Raw genomic sequence first — 16,161 nt, forward strand, 5'->3', positions numbered from 1 at the left:
AGGAAGTGTATGAATGTCAAGTCAAAGAAGGAAATGAAGCCCTGATTAAGAGAAAGGTAGCTTTTCAAATACAGGTGTATCGGGAACACAGCAGCATAGAGTGAAAATATTAAGCTGGGACAGAAACTAGAAACTTCACAAGGCACTTGGAGCCTGGCCTGGGAGCACAGGTGATGGCTGAGGGACAGCAGCAGACTGAAGAGCTTCCAAGGGAATCGCACCTGGGCTGGAGTTTCCTGGGATGACTTCAGCTACTGTAGCTGCTCCTGAGGTCCAGCTGTCCCTGGCTTCCGCCAGCACCATCCAGTTGACCTGTCCAGTGCTCCAGTCCCCTTCGGACTGGTGGAATGCCCGGAATATCCTCTCCTCCCTGCCTGGATCTTTCCCGTCCTCCTTGGCATTCCCAATGTCTCTCTGGAATCTGCGTCAGAAGCTGGGTCTGTTATTCTAGCTTTCACTTCGCCCTATTACTTGGAAGCAATATGTAAGTGTTAACCACCACTTCCCCTTTCTGCATCTGGAGCAGTTACTGCTAACTGATCGCAGCGTTCTTTTCTAATGACCCGGTGACCTCCACACAGTGTCTAGACAAGCCACTCCTCAACTGATCAGAACTGGCATAACAAAAGACACGGGCCACCGGGTGACAGTGACTGAGTTCCCGACCACACACCAGCCACCTGCCTTTCTCCAGCGGCCTATTGGTAGATCAAAGGGAAAAAAAAAGTCTATCACGAAAACGACAAGGTATTGGAAGGCTCATCCAGGCTGAACCCCTGCATGGACAGCACCCACGTCTTGCCTACTTTAACGCCCCAGCACATGGCATGAGGTCTGCAGTGAAGAAGCACTTAGGAAATACCAGTGAACCAGAAGGTAATGAATGATCAATGTGACTTTCTTTTTCCTGTGGAATGCACACTTCTAAGCACTTATGGGAATAAGAGTGAAACTCTCATGGGAGATATTTTAATCAGGCACATTCACCCAACCCCCTTGACCTTCCATGATCTCTAGTGGCTGGATCACAACAGTGACCAGAGCCCCACCATTAATTAGTAAACTTGGAAAGACCAGGATCTTGGACTCAGGTTGGAATTTAAACACTAATTCACTCAGGAACACACTGTGTGGTCCAGGCAAGCCCCCGATCACTTCTGAGTTCAGGTCCCCCTTTTGCAGTGATCAGAGGTGGGTCCTCTTGCCTTTTTTGCCTCAAGGGGTAGATGGAAAGACCAAAGGCAGGCCTGTATACCGTGAAGGGCTCTACAATGTCCGTGGTTGTTATACATGCCCCATTTGGTCTCTTCTCTCTGAAACTTAGAAATTACTTTGCCTGAGGTTTCCTGACAGGGATGTAAGAAGAGGTACCAGGGCTTGAAATCTTTTCTGTCCCACTTGAAAAAGGCTTTCATACTGTTCGTGGGGTTCTCAAGGCACTACTTCTGAAGTAGCTTGCCATTCCCTTCTCCCATGGACTGCGCGTTGTCAGAAGTCTCCACCATAACCCATCCGCCTTGGGTGGCCCTGCCTGGCATGGCTCAGAGTCTCAGTGAGTTAGACAAGGCTATGGTCCATGTGATCAGTTTGGTTAGTTTTCTGTGATTGTGGTTTTCATTCTGGAGGCCATGGGATTGAAATTCCAGAGCTGACTCATTGGAAAAGACCCTGATGGTGGGTAAGATCAAAGGCAGGAGGAGAAGGGGGTGACAGAGGATGAGATGGCATTTCCAACTCAATGAACATGAGTTTGAACAAACTCCAGGAGATGGTGAAGGACAGGGAAGCCTGGCATGCTTAAGTCCATAGGGTCGCAAAGAGTTGGACACAATTTAGCAGCTAAACAACAACTGTCCCACTTGACATTGTTCTGATTTGTCCTCTTCCCCACGAGCTCTGGCCCCAGAGTGATCAGCTTCCAACCCCACATTCATCCTGACCTGGTCCCCAGTGAACCCTGGTTTCACAGATGTCAGTGACACACAGCTGACACACAGATGCTGGTGACACAAAGGTGGCTGGGGGGAGAGGAGACACACCTCAGCTAGCCGTAAGTCTAGAAGCTTTTCCATCGCTCAGGGGAAATTTCCAGCTTCTCTACCACTTCCTCTCCAGCATCACTTCCAAATTTAAAAAGTGAAACTACAGTGCTTGATGTCACCTCAGGTAAAGACAGAGAGAAGAAACACGCAGGTCAGTTAAGCCGTCTTAACACAGTGCGTCACTGCGCTGTTCTGGGGCTTCCCTGGTGGCTCAGACGGTAAAGCATCTGCCTGCAATGCGGAAGACACGGGTTCAGTCCCTGGGTCAGGAAGATCCCCTGGAGAAGGGAATGGCTACCCACTCCAGCATTCTTGCCTGGAGAATTCCATGGACAGAGGAGGCTGGCGGGCTACAGTCCATGGGGTCGCAAAAAGTCAGACACAACTGAGCGACTAACATTTTCACTTTTCACTATCATCCTGTTCTGGGAGCCAATATGGGAGAGAGGAGAGAATAGTACCTTTGCCTTGTAAGCCCAGAAGCCAAGCTACTGGACCAAGTTCAGCCAGCAAGTTTGTGGCAAACTTGAAACCTCTTTGAGTCTTGAAGGGACCCCTGGTGGCTGTGCCAGCTTCCATCTGCCCCTCTCCCCATCCTACTTGGCCATAAACCAGTGGACAAGGAATGGCATTTTCTGGAGTGAAAAAGTCCAGGTCCTGGAAGCAGCCAAGGAAGGCTATGGGTGGGGTGCAGCCTGAGAGTCATGTCCCAGGCCCCGAATGCAGGACGAAGCAAATTAGTTCAGTGGCCACAGTGAGGAAGGCTTTTATAAACATAACCTAATTGTATTACTTCGAAGTCCAGAAGCTTATTGCTCTGCTTAATGATGTGTCACGTTATTTATAGGGTAGCACAATGAGACTTCTATTGATTTAATGCACTTCCTTAAAGACTGTCATTGTCACAGCCATAAAACGAAGCTATTCCCAGACAACTCAATTATTCCCCTGCGCCTATAAACCACCCCATGCCCCACACAGCTGCACACAGGAGGGAAGGCGGGGTGAGACCGTGACAGGGTGGAGGGTGCCAAGGGAAGGGTTCTGGAAAGGACAAAGGCAGGAGCTCCATCCGGCCGGGGATGAGGGGCAGCAGGAGAAGACCTAGATGGGGAATGGAGAGCCCTATCCAGGGGAGCTGAGGGACTCTGAGCAAGACTCTTCTTTCCTTTAAGCCTTAGTTTTCCCAGCTGTAAAACGAGGGTGCTGAGCCCAGTGAGAGCTGTCAGATCCCTTCCAGCACCTGCATTCTGTGGTTTTGAGTTACTCTTGGTTTGGTTCTTGGAGGCCATGTAGCTGGACCACATGGAGAAGGTACAAGCACATTTTTAACATCGCTCCTCACCCTTCCCATCGATCGAGAGCCTCTCTTTTTAAATTAATTGATAAGAATAGTAACAATGATAACAGGAAGTGATCTTCACCCTGCTGCGTATTAGCTATGTGTCCATAGAGCACTTGACTTGTTAGCCTATCCGACACTCATTTTTTCATCAGTGAAATGAGCCTGTGACTACATGGAACTGCTATAATAATACACAATGCATGTATGCCTTATTTCCGTCTTTCTCAAAATGTTATTGCATAAACTACTTCCCTTTAATGTAGGAAGTAGACAGGAATCACTAAAGTACCTATTTCACAGGAAGGGAAAACTGAGGTGAGAAGGGGACAGATTTCCCAAGGGGAGTGACAGAGACTGGTCTTCTGCTTCAGGGAAATTCCAATTCTGATAAATAGCTGAGAAATGGAGGGAAATAAGACCTGGTGACCCTGCCTGAGGGCAAAGGCGTCTCCATGGTGAGACTTGAAACTGTCCCCTCAGACATGAGTTGGTCACTCCCAAAGGAGCCGGCGCTCCCCTTAGGTTCTTCCAAGAAGCCCAGAGAGAAGGTGTCAACGAGATAGCTCTCACCTCCCCTACAGTTTCCCCAGCCTCCTGACCTTGGCAGTTATTTTGAGAGGACAGAGTGGGAAACAAGGAACTCGCAGTAGAAGGCCAGAGTTCTGGAGTCCACCCTGGGGTCTCAGAAAACGCCTGAACTTTAAGAATCCTGAGGAATCATCACACGGTCCCTCATTCCATCCCCGGTGAACATGAAGCCCTGAGAGGCGCAGGGACTTGTTTACGGCCGCCCAGTTCCTACGTGGCAGAGCCAGGATTTGGCTCCCAGGGAGCTCAGTTATCTCCCCAGCAGCCTGACCTCCATGTCTCAGCTGGCCGCCACCTCCAGCAAGCCCTCCAGGCTTACCTTTCTGGTACTGGAGCCACAGCTGCTGCTGGACCTTCTTGCTGGGGAAGTGAATGATGCAGGTGAGCTCGGAGCCATAGAGGGCCTCTGCGATGTAGTGTGAGCCATAGTGCTGGATGAAGGACAGCAGCTCCTCCCGGCTGCTCTCTTTGGTCAGGATCTTGAGGACGTTGGTGAAGCCTGGACAGAGGAGGAGCATGTGGAGGTGGTCAGAGTTGGGAGGCTGGCGCCCAGCAAATGGCAAGCCCGGATTTGGTAACTTGTCCCTCACCATAGCATCGGCCAAATGTACATAGTATCCCTCCCTTACTTGGCAAAGACTGCTCTCTCTGGTGGACACACGAGACACCACCCAGAGGGAGTCAACAGCAGAGGAAGGACAAACGCTGGCGACCCAAAAGCCACAATCAGGAAAAATCAAAGCTGAGGTCTCCTGAGCAGCTGACGTGTGGCGGGCACGCTGCCAGGTGCTCCAGCCACTTGTCTAGTTTAACCTCAGTCCGGCACTGCAGTCCCAACCATAATGAGCCCTTCCAGTAGATAAGCAAGTCAAAGGTCAGAGATTGGAAGTGATTTGCCTTGGTCCTCCAGCCAGAGGAGCTAGGATTCCGACCGACTTCTGTTCTCACCCCGAAGTGCACACACTGCTCACATACCCAATTACCCTGGGCCTGAACTGTCCATGGCTGGAGCCGGAGGCACTGCACTAGCCCAGGCTCAGCAGACATTCTGTTTCCTCAGATGTAATCCCTGGCTTAGCTTCCTAGAACGTGACTTCCCTTTCTGTCTCCAAAACAACGGTGTGCTCTTTCTCCTGCCATTGTCAAGGGCCTCGTTGCTGCTCCATTGCCCTTAGTCCTATGCCAAGGGTCCTGAGTCCTCAGTGCCTGGCATAGGGTCTGCATGGCCATCACTCAGCGCCCACGGACCCCCTGCCTTCTTCCTCCTGCAGGCAGGGCACCAAGCGACGCTTTCAGGAGCCTTAACACCTTTCGGGCTCTTCTGTGCTCTGGATAAAGCCCAATGACCTTATCTGGGTATCCCAGGGCTCCAAGCTCGTCTCCCATGAGCACATACGTTAGGCTTCACCTCTGGCCAAATCTGTTTTCCTATTTCTCCTGAATGTGATTTGGCATTTTCATCACACTTTCTTATTTATATCCCTCCCCCACTCCGAACACACACACACACCCACCCATCCACCCACCATTTACCTGGAATGGTCTTCCACTTCCTCTCTGAGTCACATCCATGTTTCCAGACCCCAGGAAGTCATCCCTCCCCCAAGAAGCTTTTCACACCATCCCGGCCTAAGGCACCTACTCCCTATACCTTCAACAGGCATCACCTTGAAAGCAGAAGCGCTGTCCCATTTGTCTCTAAATCTGTACATGTGTCCTTTCCCACCCCCATTTCCAGACACGGCAAGTGCACTGACTCCATTATGAGAATAAGAACAACTGATTCTGCACCACATCAAAGTAAAACGTAAAAGAGCAAGCGCTTCTTCAACATTGAAAATGAGCTCCGATTTGCAAACATTTGATTTACAAGGGGGTTCTCGGAGCGTCATTACTGATTAATTAAAGCAGATGCCCCTTTGTAGTTCTGACAGGAACATGGCAGTCACTCACAAGTGCTGTGGAAAGGTGTAGGTGGTGGTGAACGCGAAACAGGACTCAAAGAATGGGTGCTTGATTGGAACAACCCCTCTCCATCAACCTGTTAACTCATGCAACTGGGTAATTAATGCAACAGAGTTAATAATGAGATGGTTTCTGCTCAGTAATAAATAACACCACGGAGAGGCCCTGTGGCTCTTTATCTAGGCAGACAACACTGCCATCAAATCCTTGACACACTCCTGTTCTGCCACCTACTAGCTGTGTGACCTTGGGCAACTTAACCCGTCTGACCCTTGATTTCCTTATCTGAAAAATAAAGGATAAAGAATGCCTTTCTCTTGAGACTGATGTAAGTCCCAAGATACAAAACATTATAAAGTGCTTGGCTGGTGTCAGCCATAATAACTATTTACACTTCCCCAATATCCAGGCTAAAGAGTTCCATGGTGCTCATGAGCAAACTGATACTGGAAAAGAAAAAAAGATAAGAAAGCAGCTGGCATAATCACGAGACACTCAGACAATAACGCAGTGGCAGTGCTAGGAATAAGTCAGGGTAGAAAATTCCAAGTCTGGGCCTCATCTTTCCAAAGTCCATTACCTATTCGTTTTTCCAGTTTTGTTTAATTTTTATTCCTTCATCAAAAAGGAGAACCAAAAGGAATATAAGGCACAGGAATAAATAGGATCCAAGCCCTACCCACAGTTCGCAGGTCAGAGTTGAGGTGCAGGAGACAGGATTCTGATACCAATCAAGTACCTGTTAGTGCTTTAACATCAGCAGTTGAGCACAGGGAATGCCTTGCATTATTCCCAGGGGGACAGATAATGGGGGCGGCATCTCTGAGTAACGCAGGATATGGAAGGAGATCCAGGCAGAGGGAACGGCATATATAGAGTCACAAAGCCAAGAGAGAAAATGTCCCATTTTCAGAACCGTAAGTCCCGTTTGAGACTTGTAAGTCTGAAACTAAATGTCCCATTTGAGAATTATAAGCCATCCCTATCATGGGGAAAGATTCATGTGGGCAGAGTGTGAACAGTGTGTGTGTGTGTGTGTGTTGGTGAGGGGAGGGGGACCAGGGATGCTTATTGCTGAGCAGGAGGAGATGGGCAGGAAAGGAAATCAGAAGAGACTAGAGGAATCAGTGCCTGAAAGAACCCACATGCCTCAAATACTTCAAGAATGTAAGCGTGAGCTAAATTGTCAAACCCTGTGCAGAGCCCCCTTCCTCCAGGAGCCCCTCTGACTTCCCAGAACGGACGGTGGCCCCGTTACTGCACTGACCTCCTGTAACGTGCGGCCGTCACCGTCTGTCTGCTTGTCCTTCCACCCTCCCCGTGAGCTCCTTGATGGCAGGGGGCGAGGCCTCATGCCTCAGCCATCCCCAGTGCCAGCACGGGCCCTGGCAGGCCCTGGGACTGTGCTGAATTACGCCAAGTCCCCTGGCTGCGGACGGCGGGGCTCACCTGCCGAGAGGGTGATGGTGCTGAGCTTCACGCGGTAGAGGTTGCTGCGGACCCGCCACTGCTGCACCATGGGGTACCCCATGGCCTCGTCGTACCTGATGTCTCCTGGGGAGGGAAGAAGGTCACGTGAGCCCTGCGTTCACAGGCCTCACCCCACAACCCTGCCCTGCAGCCCTGGGCTCTGGGGAACGGCCTCCCCTTCTAAGCTCAGCCCTCTGGGGCCGACAGTGGGATCTGCAGCCCGCCTCCAGGCCTCTTCCTTCCTGGCCTTTGACCTCAGCCTCAAGCCGCCCTTTTCTCTCTGCTCTAGAGCTCACATGGCCCCTTTACCCTACAAGCAAGAGTGGGTTTCTGGTTCCATTTAACCCCAGAGGTAATTTACCATGGGGCGCTAGACACTGCGGTGCTTCAGTTTCCCCTTCTGATCCCATGGCTACCTAGGCTGACCTTATTTAGTAGGCGTATCGTGAGACTCAAATGAACTAAGAGCAGAGGAAGGTTTATGGTAATCTTGAAATGTTGGACACGTGCAGTGGGGGCCCACGCATCACCTGCTCCTGAGGCTACTTTTGCACAACGACAGTAGAGCGGAGCAGTTGTGACAGAGAGCCTGTGCAAAGTCTCACACATTCACCAGCTGACCTTATATGTCTGCCCATCCTGTACAGACTGTTATTTCCTAACATGGAAACATGAGATGTCCTTTGATGTCTCATAAAATACCTGTGTGCACACACAAAAGCTTCCCATTTTAAATAAGACTGAGACACACTGGCTAAACAAAGTTAAACAAGATTAAAAAAACAGACTGTATAATTTCTCAGCTCCTTGAATAAATTAATATACATTTTAAAGGTACATGAAGCCGGCGCGCAGCACTTTGCAAATGTCTTTGGCCGAGGAGCCCCGTTTCCAGGGCCCACTGACACTCAAGTTTCACAGAAGACGTTTTCTGAAACCCAAGTATAGACAAAACATACACAAAGGAAAAAATAACAAAACAAAATGTTAGCAAGTGGTTAACTTGCTTAGCAAGTGGATGCGTAAAAGATTCCTGTTTTCTGATTTATATTCATCCCCATTTTCTAAATTTTCTACTCGAAGCACTGCAGACTCCCTTTTTTGTAATCAGGGAAAAAAAAAAAGACACGAAAAAGAAATGCTAGTCACATCAGCAGTTATTATTTTTGTTGTTATGTATCCTCAGCAAACGGCAGGCACATTTTCTATCCTTTGCTCTTGTCCCCTGGTGCGGAGGCACTTAGAGAGGTATTTGATACCAAGATTAAAATGAGAATCTCACTGGAACAAATGATTTCTTCCTGGACATTACTGCAGTATTAAAGTTCTCCATTACTGTCAACTTCTTCTTCTTTTTTTTTTCTCCTCCCTAGCCTTTTCAGAAATAATGTAATTTTTTAGAGGCTTTCATTCTAAAGTAAAATATTCATGATCCCCAAAGATAAGTCCACTGGAGCGAGGTTGTTTTGTTAGAAATATATGCTCTCTCTTTGTCTGCTCTGCCTGTCCCGCCCTTCCTTTGCAGACACTGGGGAGAGAAGGGGGGAGGGTGGGAGAGGAGGAGAGGGCCATGTTTCGGGTCAGGGTGAAGGAAACAGTCTGCATGGGAAGACTGGACAGCAGCCCCAGGCAGCCTCCGCCCCACCTATTATTATTTTTTTCTAAATGTTTAATCTTGTTTCATCTAATTATTATTATCTTTTTGGCCGTGCCTCAGCATACAGGATCTTAGTTCCCCAACAGGGATTACACCCTTGCCCCTTGCAGTGGAAGTGCAGAATCCTAACTGCTGGACCATCAGGGAAGTCCCTGCCCCATCTATGACTGTCCGTCCTAATTCAGAGCAGACTTGGAGGGCGTATTGGCAACCAGGGCCATCCCCAAGAGAACAAGGCAGACGTTTCAATGCAGGTTGTTGATGCAGCTTATTTACTTGGTGCTTTAGTGTCCAAAGGGCTTTCCTCCTGGTAGTTTAGACAGTCAAGAATCTGCCTGCAGTGTGGGAGACCTGGGTTCAATCCCTGGGTTGGGAAGATCCCCTGGAGGAGGGCATGGCAACCCACTCCAGTATTCTTGCCTGGAGAATCCCCCAGGGACAGAGGAGCCTGGCGGGCTATAGTCCATGGGGTTGTGAAGAGTTGGACACAACTGAGCGACTAAGCACCATAGTGTCCAAAAGAAAAAAACAAAACACAAAAGCAACAACAACAACATCAAATAAACAAAAACAAAAGTCCCCAAACCTACTACCTCTTTTGATTATCAAAACATTTACAAGACCAGCTTCTCTGCCCTCATTCCCTCCCTAAGCCTCCCTGTGAGTGATCATCATTCCATCCTATACCTTCCCCACTCCTGGTCCATACTGGATTCCACCTGGAATACAAGCTCTTTCAGTGAAATGTCAGTTTCTTGAGGTCAAGGCCATGGTCTATATTATTCCTACTCCTGCACAGCCTGGTAAATAGAGGCTCCAATACTCCAAAACAGAGCCTGATATATAGCAAACTCTCAATAAATATCTGTTTACTGACTCACTCTCTTGCCTCTCATTCCTGACCACAAGCCATCCTTGGTCTTACTCGACTACTGACCCCCTTCTTACCTGATCCTGCCCTAGATTCCCACCCAAGGATTAGGAGTCACATGAAGCCCTGGGATGGGGAGGGGTGTTTTTTCTGATGAACAACAAAAACAAAAAATTAACTCTTAAAATGTAACAGTTCTTTTATTAAGGAGCCCCAAATCAACACAAATAACCCTAAGAGTCTGTACCACTAATGCAGAACCACAGCGTTCTGTATCACAGAGGCAGAGTCAGGGCCCTTACAACTTGGAAAAGTCCCCCATAAAAGGGCAAAAGAGGAACTTGGAGCAGATGAGGAGGAGCAGAGGGCATCCAGCAGTGGGGCAGAAAATATAGGCTTCAGGAGAGCCTGCCAAAAAGTGTTTCCCTGTAGGGGAGAAACAGAGGTTGTGGGTGGCGGGGGTTGTAGCGAACAGCAGAGGGGAGTAAAAAAAGGGCAGAAGACCTGGAGCCACAGCACCTGGTTCCAGTCCTGGCAGGTCTGCTGTGTGACCGTGAGCTGCTCCCTTCACCTGTCTGAGCCTGGATTCCTCATCTACAAAATGAGAAAAATAATACCCACCCTACAGGATGGCTCAGTGTCCACGTTCAAAAACAAGCTGCATGACTTAATGTGCTGTAAGTGAAAGAGGTTCCTGGTTGGGGTGGGGGGTGGGGAAGGTCCACTTATTTTATTTTAAATGACTTAAACATGAACTGCATGTTTCTAGATTCCATACATACGTGTTAATACATAGTATTTGTTTTTCTCTTTCTGGCATACTTTGCTCTGTATAATAGGCTCTAGGTTCATCCAGCTCATTAGACACGACTCCAATGTGTTCCGTGGTATGGCTAAGAGAGGTGAGAAAGGGTGGGCGGTAGGAGGGAGGTTCAAGAGGGAGGGGACATATGTATACCTATGGCTAATTCATGCTGATGTGTGGCTGATACCAAAGCAATACTGTAAAGCAATTATCTTTCCATTAAAAATAAATATAAAAAAATGAACTGCATGATCTCACTTCCGTGTGGTATCTAAAACCTTTGAACTCATAAAAGCAGAGAGTAGGATGGTTGGTGGGGGTGGGGTGATGAGCAGAGGCTGGCCAAAGGGTCCAGAGGTTCAGTTCTGGGGGTGGATGTGTTTGCTGATCCCACACGCAGCCTGGTGACTGTGGTTAATAACACCGCGCTGCCTACTGAAGTTTGCCAAGAGGGTAAATCCGGCCTTGGCTCAGAGTCTGGAGTCTCAGGGAAGCTCCCAGTTCTTCACTGCCCCTAAGAGCCCTAGAAACGGCAGGCCCCTTTCACATCCTCACTAGCACAGCGGCTTGGCAAAGCCCATTCTGGACGTGCTGAGTGGCTGAGACCATTGTGTGGTCAGAGGGAAGGCCGAGGGGCAGAGGGCAGGAATCCAGTATCTGTGTGTCTTACCAGTGAGCAGCTGGAGGTCGGGGAGGGGCTCGGAGAGGACCCCCCGGCACTGCTCCTCCACCGGCAGCGGGATCACCAGCAGCCCGTCAGCCAGCTGTGGGAAGTCCTTGATGAAGTTGTTCTCCCTGTGGAGAGGAGCAGAGAGACTGCCAGGTCGAGGAAGCAGAGGCTGGGGGATGGGGGTGTGGGGCAGGAGGGCAGGAAGCTCCGAGTCAGAGGAGAGCCTGGTGAGTTGGGGGGGTGGCGGGCTTGCTGGGATGGAGGCCTCTGGCTCCCTGAATCCCAGCTCCGAGAACAGAGTGCTAATGACAGCTTCTAGAATCCAGCAGGCTAGGGCTTGAGTCCCGGCCCACCACTGAGTAGCTGCAGGATCTTGAGAGCAAGCTGCTGGTCCACTCGGAACCTCAGTCTCCTTGTCTATAAAAGTGAGATCTCAGGGTAGTTTGAAACATTTAATGGGATAAAGCTGCCAGCTGCTCAGGACACAGTCTGATGTTCTATAAACTGTATATTTGGCTGTGAAACGTCCCCTTACATAAGCAGCGATGATGGTGAGCCAGCATGAGAGGGGACTGAGGACAGCGTGGAGTGCTTGAGGCTGAGCTGGAGAGAATGGCTGTCTGCGTGCTCAAGCGAAAGGATCCCAAGATATCTTTCAGATCGGACTTCTCCTTTCAGAGATGGGCAAACTGAAACCTGGAGAAGAGGTGTGAAACTGTCATGGACAACCAATGGCTCAGACGCAAGACCAGCTCTCCCCGCTCCTAGGCCAGCGCTCTCTCTGTCTCAATTCTTCAGATGCCTCTGTCCCTTCACTGCAAGGCCACCCCAGCGAACAGAAGAAAGACCTCAGGGTGATCTCAGGGCACTTGAACCCTGAGCAAAGGTAGCCTTAAGGTGTGGCGAACGGGATGACTGTGCATTGCAGGGAGACATGCTTCAATCTTCTAGACAATAGATGTGCCTGAAGTTGGAACAGCCTGTCACTGAGAGGTGGTGAGCTTGCCTTAGCTGGGGGCATGCAAGGGGAACTTGACAGACACTTGGCATGGACAGTATCCAGGGCATTTTCGTATTCAAACCTGACTTCTGAGGTCCCTTTTTATTCATAAATCCTCAGTTAGAAACACTGACCACAATCTGGAGAGAAGGAGCGGAGAAGGCGAAGAACAAAGGGAGGGAATGTTTATCGCTTCATTTTGCCACCTGGAATACACAGTCTTGAAACGAAAATCAGAGACAGGCAAGCAAAAATCCATGAGGCCAAAGCAACGCCTTTGAAGCCTGGATCTCGGCAGTTCAAAAGGACACGTGCAAGCGTTGTGTGGCTTGGGTCACCCTCCTGTCTGTGCTCCACGTCCCCAGGCACTCCCCCCAGGCACCCGTGAAACGTGTCTTCTATTCATTCATTTAGAGAACACGTTCCCCATGTCTGACCCCTGAGCAGGCCGCACTCCAGGGGCGGACACATTATCCCCATCTTCAACATCACCAGCGTCTTTGTCATCGTTGTCCCTCACAATTAGTGACTAAGCTTCTACACTTTGCTAGGACCTGGCTAAGCACTTCACATCCATTTAATCATTTAATCTTCGCAACGACCCAAGGCAGTCATCATTATCTTCATTTGACACAAAAGAAAAAAAAAATGAGGTTCAGAGCTAAGAGGTAGTGAAGCTGGGGTTGGAACCAGGTCTGTCTGATCGCACAGCTGGGGAGGTAAGCGGCTGGGCCTGGGACTGTTGACTAGGCCTGTGTGTTCACGATGCCGAGTTTCTGGGTCCAAACTTGTACATGTAAGCATGTTATTCTGTGCATCACGTGTGTGCCCGTGTTCATCTACATGTGTGCCTGTGATCATGGATTCTGCCCAGGTGGAATGGCCTTTGATTAGTCTGCACACTTGGGTACATGGAGCAGCCCTGTGAAAATAAAAAGAGAGCCTGCCAGGGGCCACGGAAGTGCCCCCAAGTAGCATGCAACCCCGACGAGGGTCTAAGGAACAAAGCTTCCTCATGTTCCCCTCATGCGGTGGCCTCTGGTTTACAGAGCTTCCCTTAGAGACATAATGAGGTGGAGGGTGTCCCCCTGCCCTAGTCAGTCAGCAAACACATGCTGAGTGGAGCCCTGAGCCGAGCACTCAAGGACCCAGAGACAGACTGGATTCTCCCCGAGCCCTTGAGATCTTCCCAGCCGTGTGTGGGGGAGACAATACACCAGCCACGCAGAACAGGCAGTGGGGCTGGTTACTGGGGATTCCGGAGGGCTGGAGGCTTCTGCACGAGACCCAAGGTCTCCTCCTTCCCCACAAGACTCAAACGCTTGTTTCTCGAGGGCACGAGGGAGACGTTTCTGAAGACTGGCATCCTGCTCTGTCCACACTGCATCCTTGCTGGGTAATCTGGAGCAAAGCACTCAAACCTCGGTTTTCTCATCTGTAAATTAGGGACCCTGAGAGCTCTTCATCCTGCCTTAATGAAATCACAGTAATAAGGATGATGGCAATAGCTGTTGGCTGAGCACCTCCTAGGCACCAGGCAATGTTTCTTGTACTTTACATGAGCTCTAACCCAACCACGTGAATTAGGTGCCGTCAAACCAGCCCCCCCACCACCCCCTGTTCAGAGGTGGAAAAGCTGAAGCACAAAGCAGTTATGTAACTGCTTAAAACCATAGCTGGGAAGTGGGAGATCTCAGAACTGACCCCAGAACCCACACCCTACATTACTGTACAGGTGCAGGGCGCTGAAGATGCTGTCCATGACAGTCTCAAGCTCTCAAAGCCGGAAGAGCCGAAGCACCCTGGGGTGTGCTGAGCCCAGACAGGCTGACACCGAAAGAAGGGTTCTGTTACTCATTGCGACTTACACACCAGTGCTCCGCTCCACAGGTGACCTCAGGACCCTTATCCAACACCATGAGATGGGCATGATCACACCTCCCCCACCCCCTGGCCCTGCCCCATACAGGCTCTGAGATGTGAACTGACTTCCCTGGACTTACACGTGGAGCACATTTGGAAAGAGGGATCTGAAGGCAAGCTTATCACTTTTCACTTTACCATCTAGCATCTCCACTTCACGGCTTCTCTGGCTTTGATTTTCTAATTGCAGAGGAGGGGGACAGTGACCCCCTCGCCAGCCCCACGTTCCTCTCCTCTAAGCCTTCTGCCTTCTCTTTAAGCCGGGTTTGACTCTGTGGGCTAATCTGACCTCGTTACGTGGCAGCACACTGGCCAGACTCGGGACGGCAGGGGGCCGGCTCATACTCTTCTGCTTGGAGGAAAGTTGTCTCCCTGAGCTTCCAGGCCATAGGAAGGGTCTAGAGGGAAAGCATGGGAAAGAGGGAGACCATGGAAAGATGGGAGTTCTCAAGCTAGTGCAAAGCGCAGGGAGAAGGGGGTGGGGGCGGATCAGGGAGTGAAAATGTAGCAACAGCAAAGAACAAGGACCTAGGGTGGTCGCTCCCAACTGCGCCCCTTCACGTCTGCCTGGGCGATGGCCACAAGTCCTGCATGGCCTCTGCCAGCAGAGGGCGCCCGTGGCCTTCGCATCAATCAGCTCTCCCTGGAGGCAAAACAGGACACGCAAGGAACGGAGCTGGGGGAGCTGGGGACGCTCCCCTGGGCTGGGGACCCCAGACACAGCCCAGAGGGCAGCTCAGAATCCACCCATCTGGGGAAGGTGACGGGGAGGACAGCAGGGTGCTTGCCTAAACTCAGTTGACTCGAAAACAAATCCAGATTCTCAGACTTGGGTATGGGTGGGTGCGTGTGTTGTCGAAGCTACAAGGCAACTACCGAATCCTAATAGCAGGAAGATAGGAAGCAGAGTAAGTACTGTCTGTGTATTGATCCTATCTGTTGATCATCAGCTATGTGCTTGGTAGTGTGCCAAGACACATGTGAGTGTGTGTGTCATTTTTAACTGCACGAGAATTCTGTAACTACTATTATTATTCCCGTTTACACGTGAAGGAATGGATACTCAGAGAGGTTTAGGAACTTGTCCACCTGAGGGCCACCATCAGGAAGTGACAATGGGGCTCTTAGCTTAGCATCTGGTACTCAGGGAGCACACGTTCAAGGCATCAGTCCAGACCACGTGCTCTTGATCCAGAGTAACCTGAGAGCAGGGCAGAGACAGGTGTGCTTCTGAGCCCAGGGATGCAGTCATGTGTGTGTGTGCATAAATGTATGTGTCTCAAATAGCAACAGGGGCACTGTTTCTTTGTACAAACCTCTCCCCCCAAATATCCATGAAAATAGTTCCATCTCAACTGATATTAGATGGAAACAGCTCATCAGATGTTTAAAACAGCACATCCTGGTCCCCTGGATCTGAGGAGAACTCTGGGAGTGGGAGGTCTCTTTGATTCCACAGACTTGGATTGGGGTTCCCCCATGCTACAGGGACTGTGGTGAACCCTCGGGGAACAGCAGGGGAATTACCAGGGCTGCCTGCAGCAGAATGCAGGCACCATGTAAAAAGGCCTCCACCATCTAGCCCCTGCCTCTTCCTTCTGCTTTATTTCATGAAGCACAGCCGTCTGCCTACCGCCAGGCTGCACCGACTGGCCTGATGTTCCTCTTGTGGGGCATACTCACTTCCTGCCAAGGATCCACTCCGGATTTGCCTTCTCTCGGGAAAGCTCTTGCCCTGCCCCCACCCCTGAACCAGGCCAACTCCTACTTGTCACTCTGACCCCACATTAATCCTCTACCCTGGAGAAACCTTCCCTGGGTCACT

At 50.2% G+C, this 16,161-nt stretch overlaps 1 protein-coding gene across 9 annotated transcripts in view; it reads right to left on the minus strand.

Moving 5' to 3' along the window:
* ASTN2 (astrotactin 2) overlaps positions 1-16,161 on the minus strand; it is a 1,042,634-nt gene that overhangs the window by 271,775 nt on the left and 754,698 nt on the right. For all 9 annotated transcript variants that reach the window (XM_086413912.1, XM_086413911.1, XM_086413910.1 and 6 more), the window contains 3 exons: positions 11,414-11,538; positions 7,390-7,494; positions 4,295-4,474 (listed from right to left, as the gene is read on the minus strand). In XM_086413912.1, coding sequence (XP_086270038.1) covers positions 4,295-4,474; positions 7,390-7,494; positions 11,414-11,538 — 410 coding nt within the window. The remainder of the gene's footprint in view (positions 1-4,294; positions 4,475-7,389; positions 7,495-11,413; positions 11,539-16,161) is intronic.

Source organism: Bos grunniens, chromosome 8 (assembly GCF_055505025.1).
Source record: "Bos grunniens cultivar Pamir isolate PY7600 chromosome 8, Bosgru_T2T1.0, whole genome shotgun sequence".
Lineage (NCBI taxonomy): Eukaryota > Metazoa > Chordata > Mammalia > Artiodactyla > Bovidae > Bos > Bos grunniens.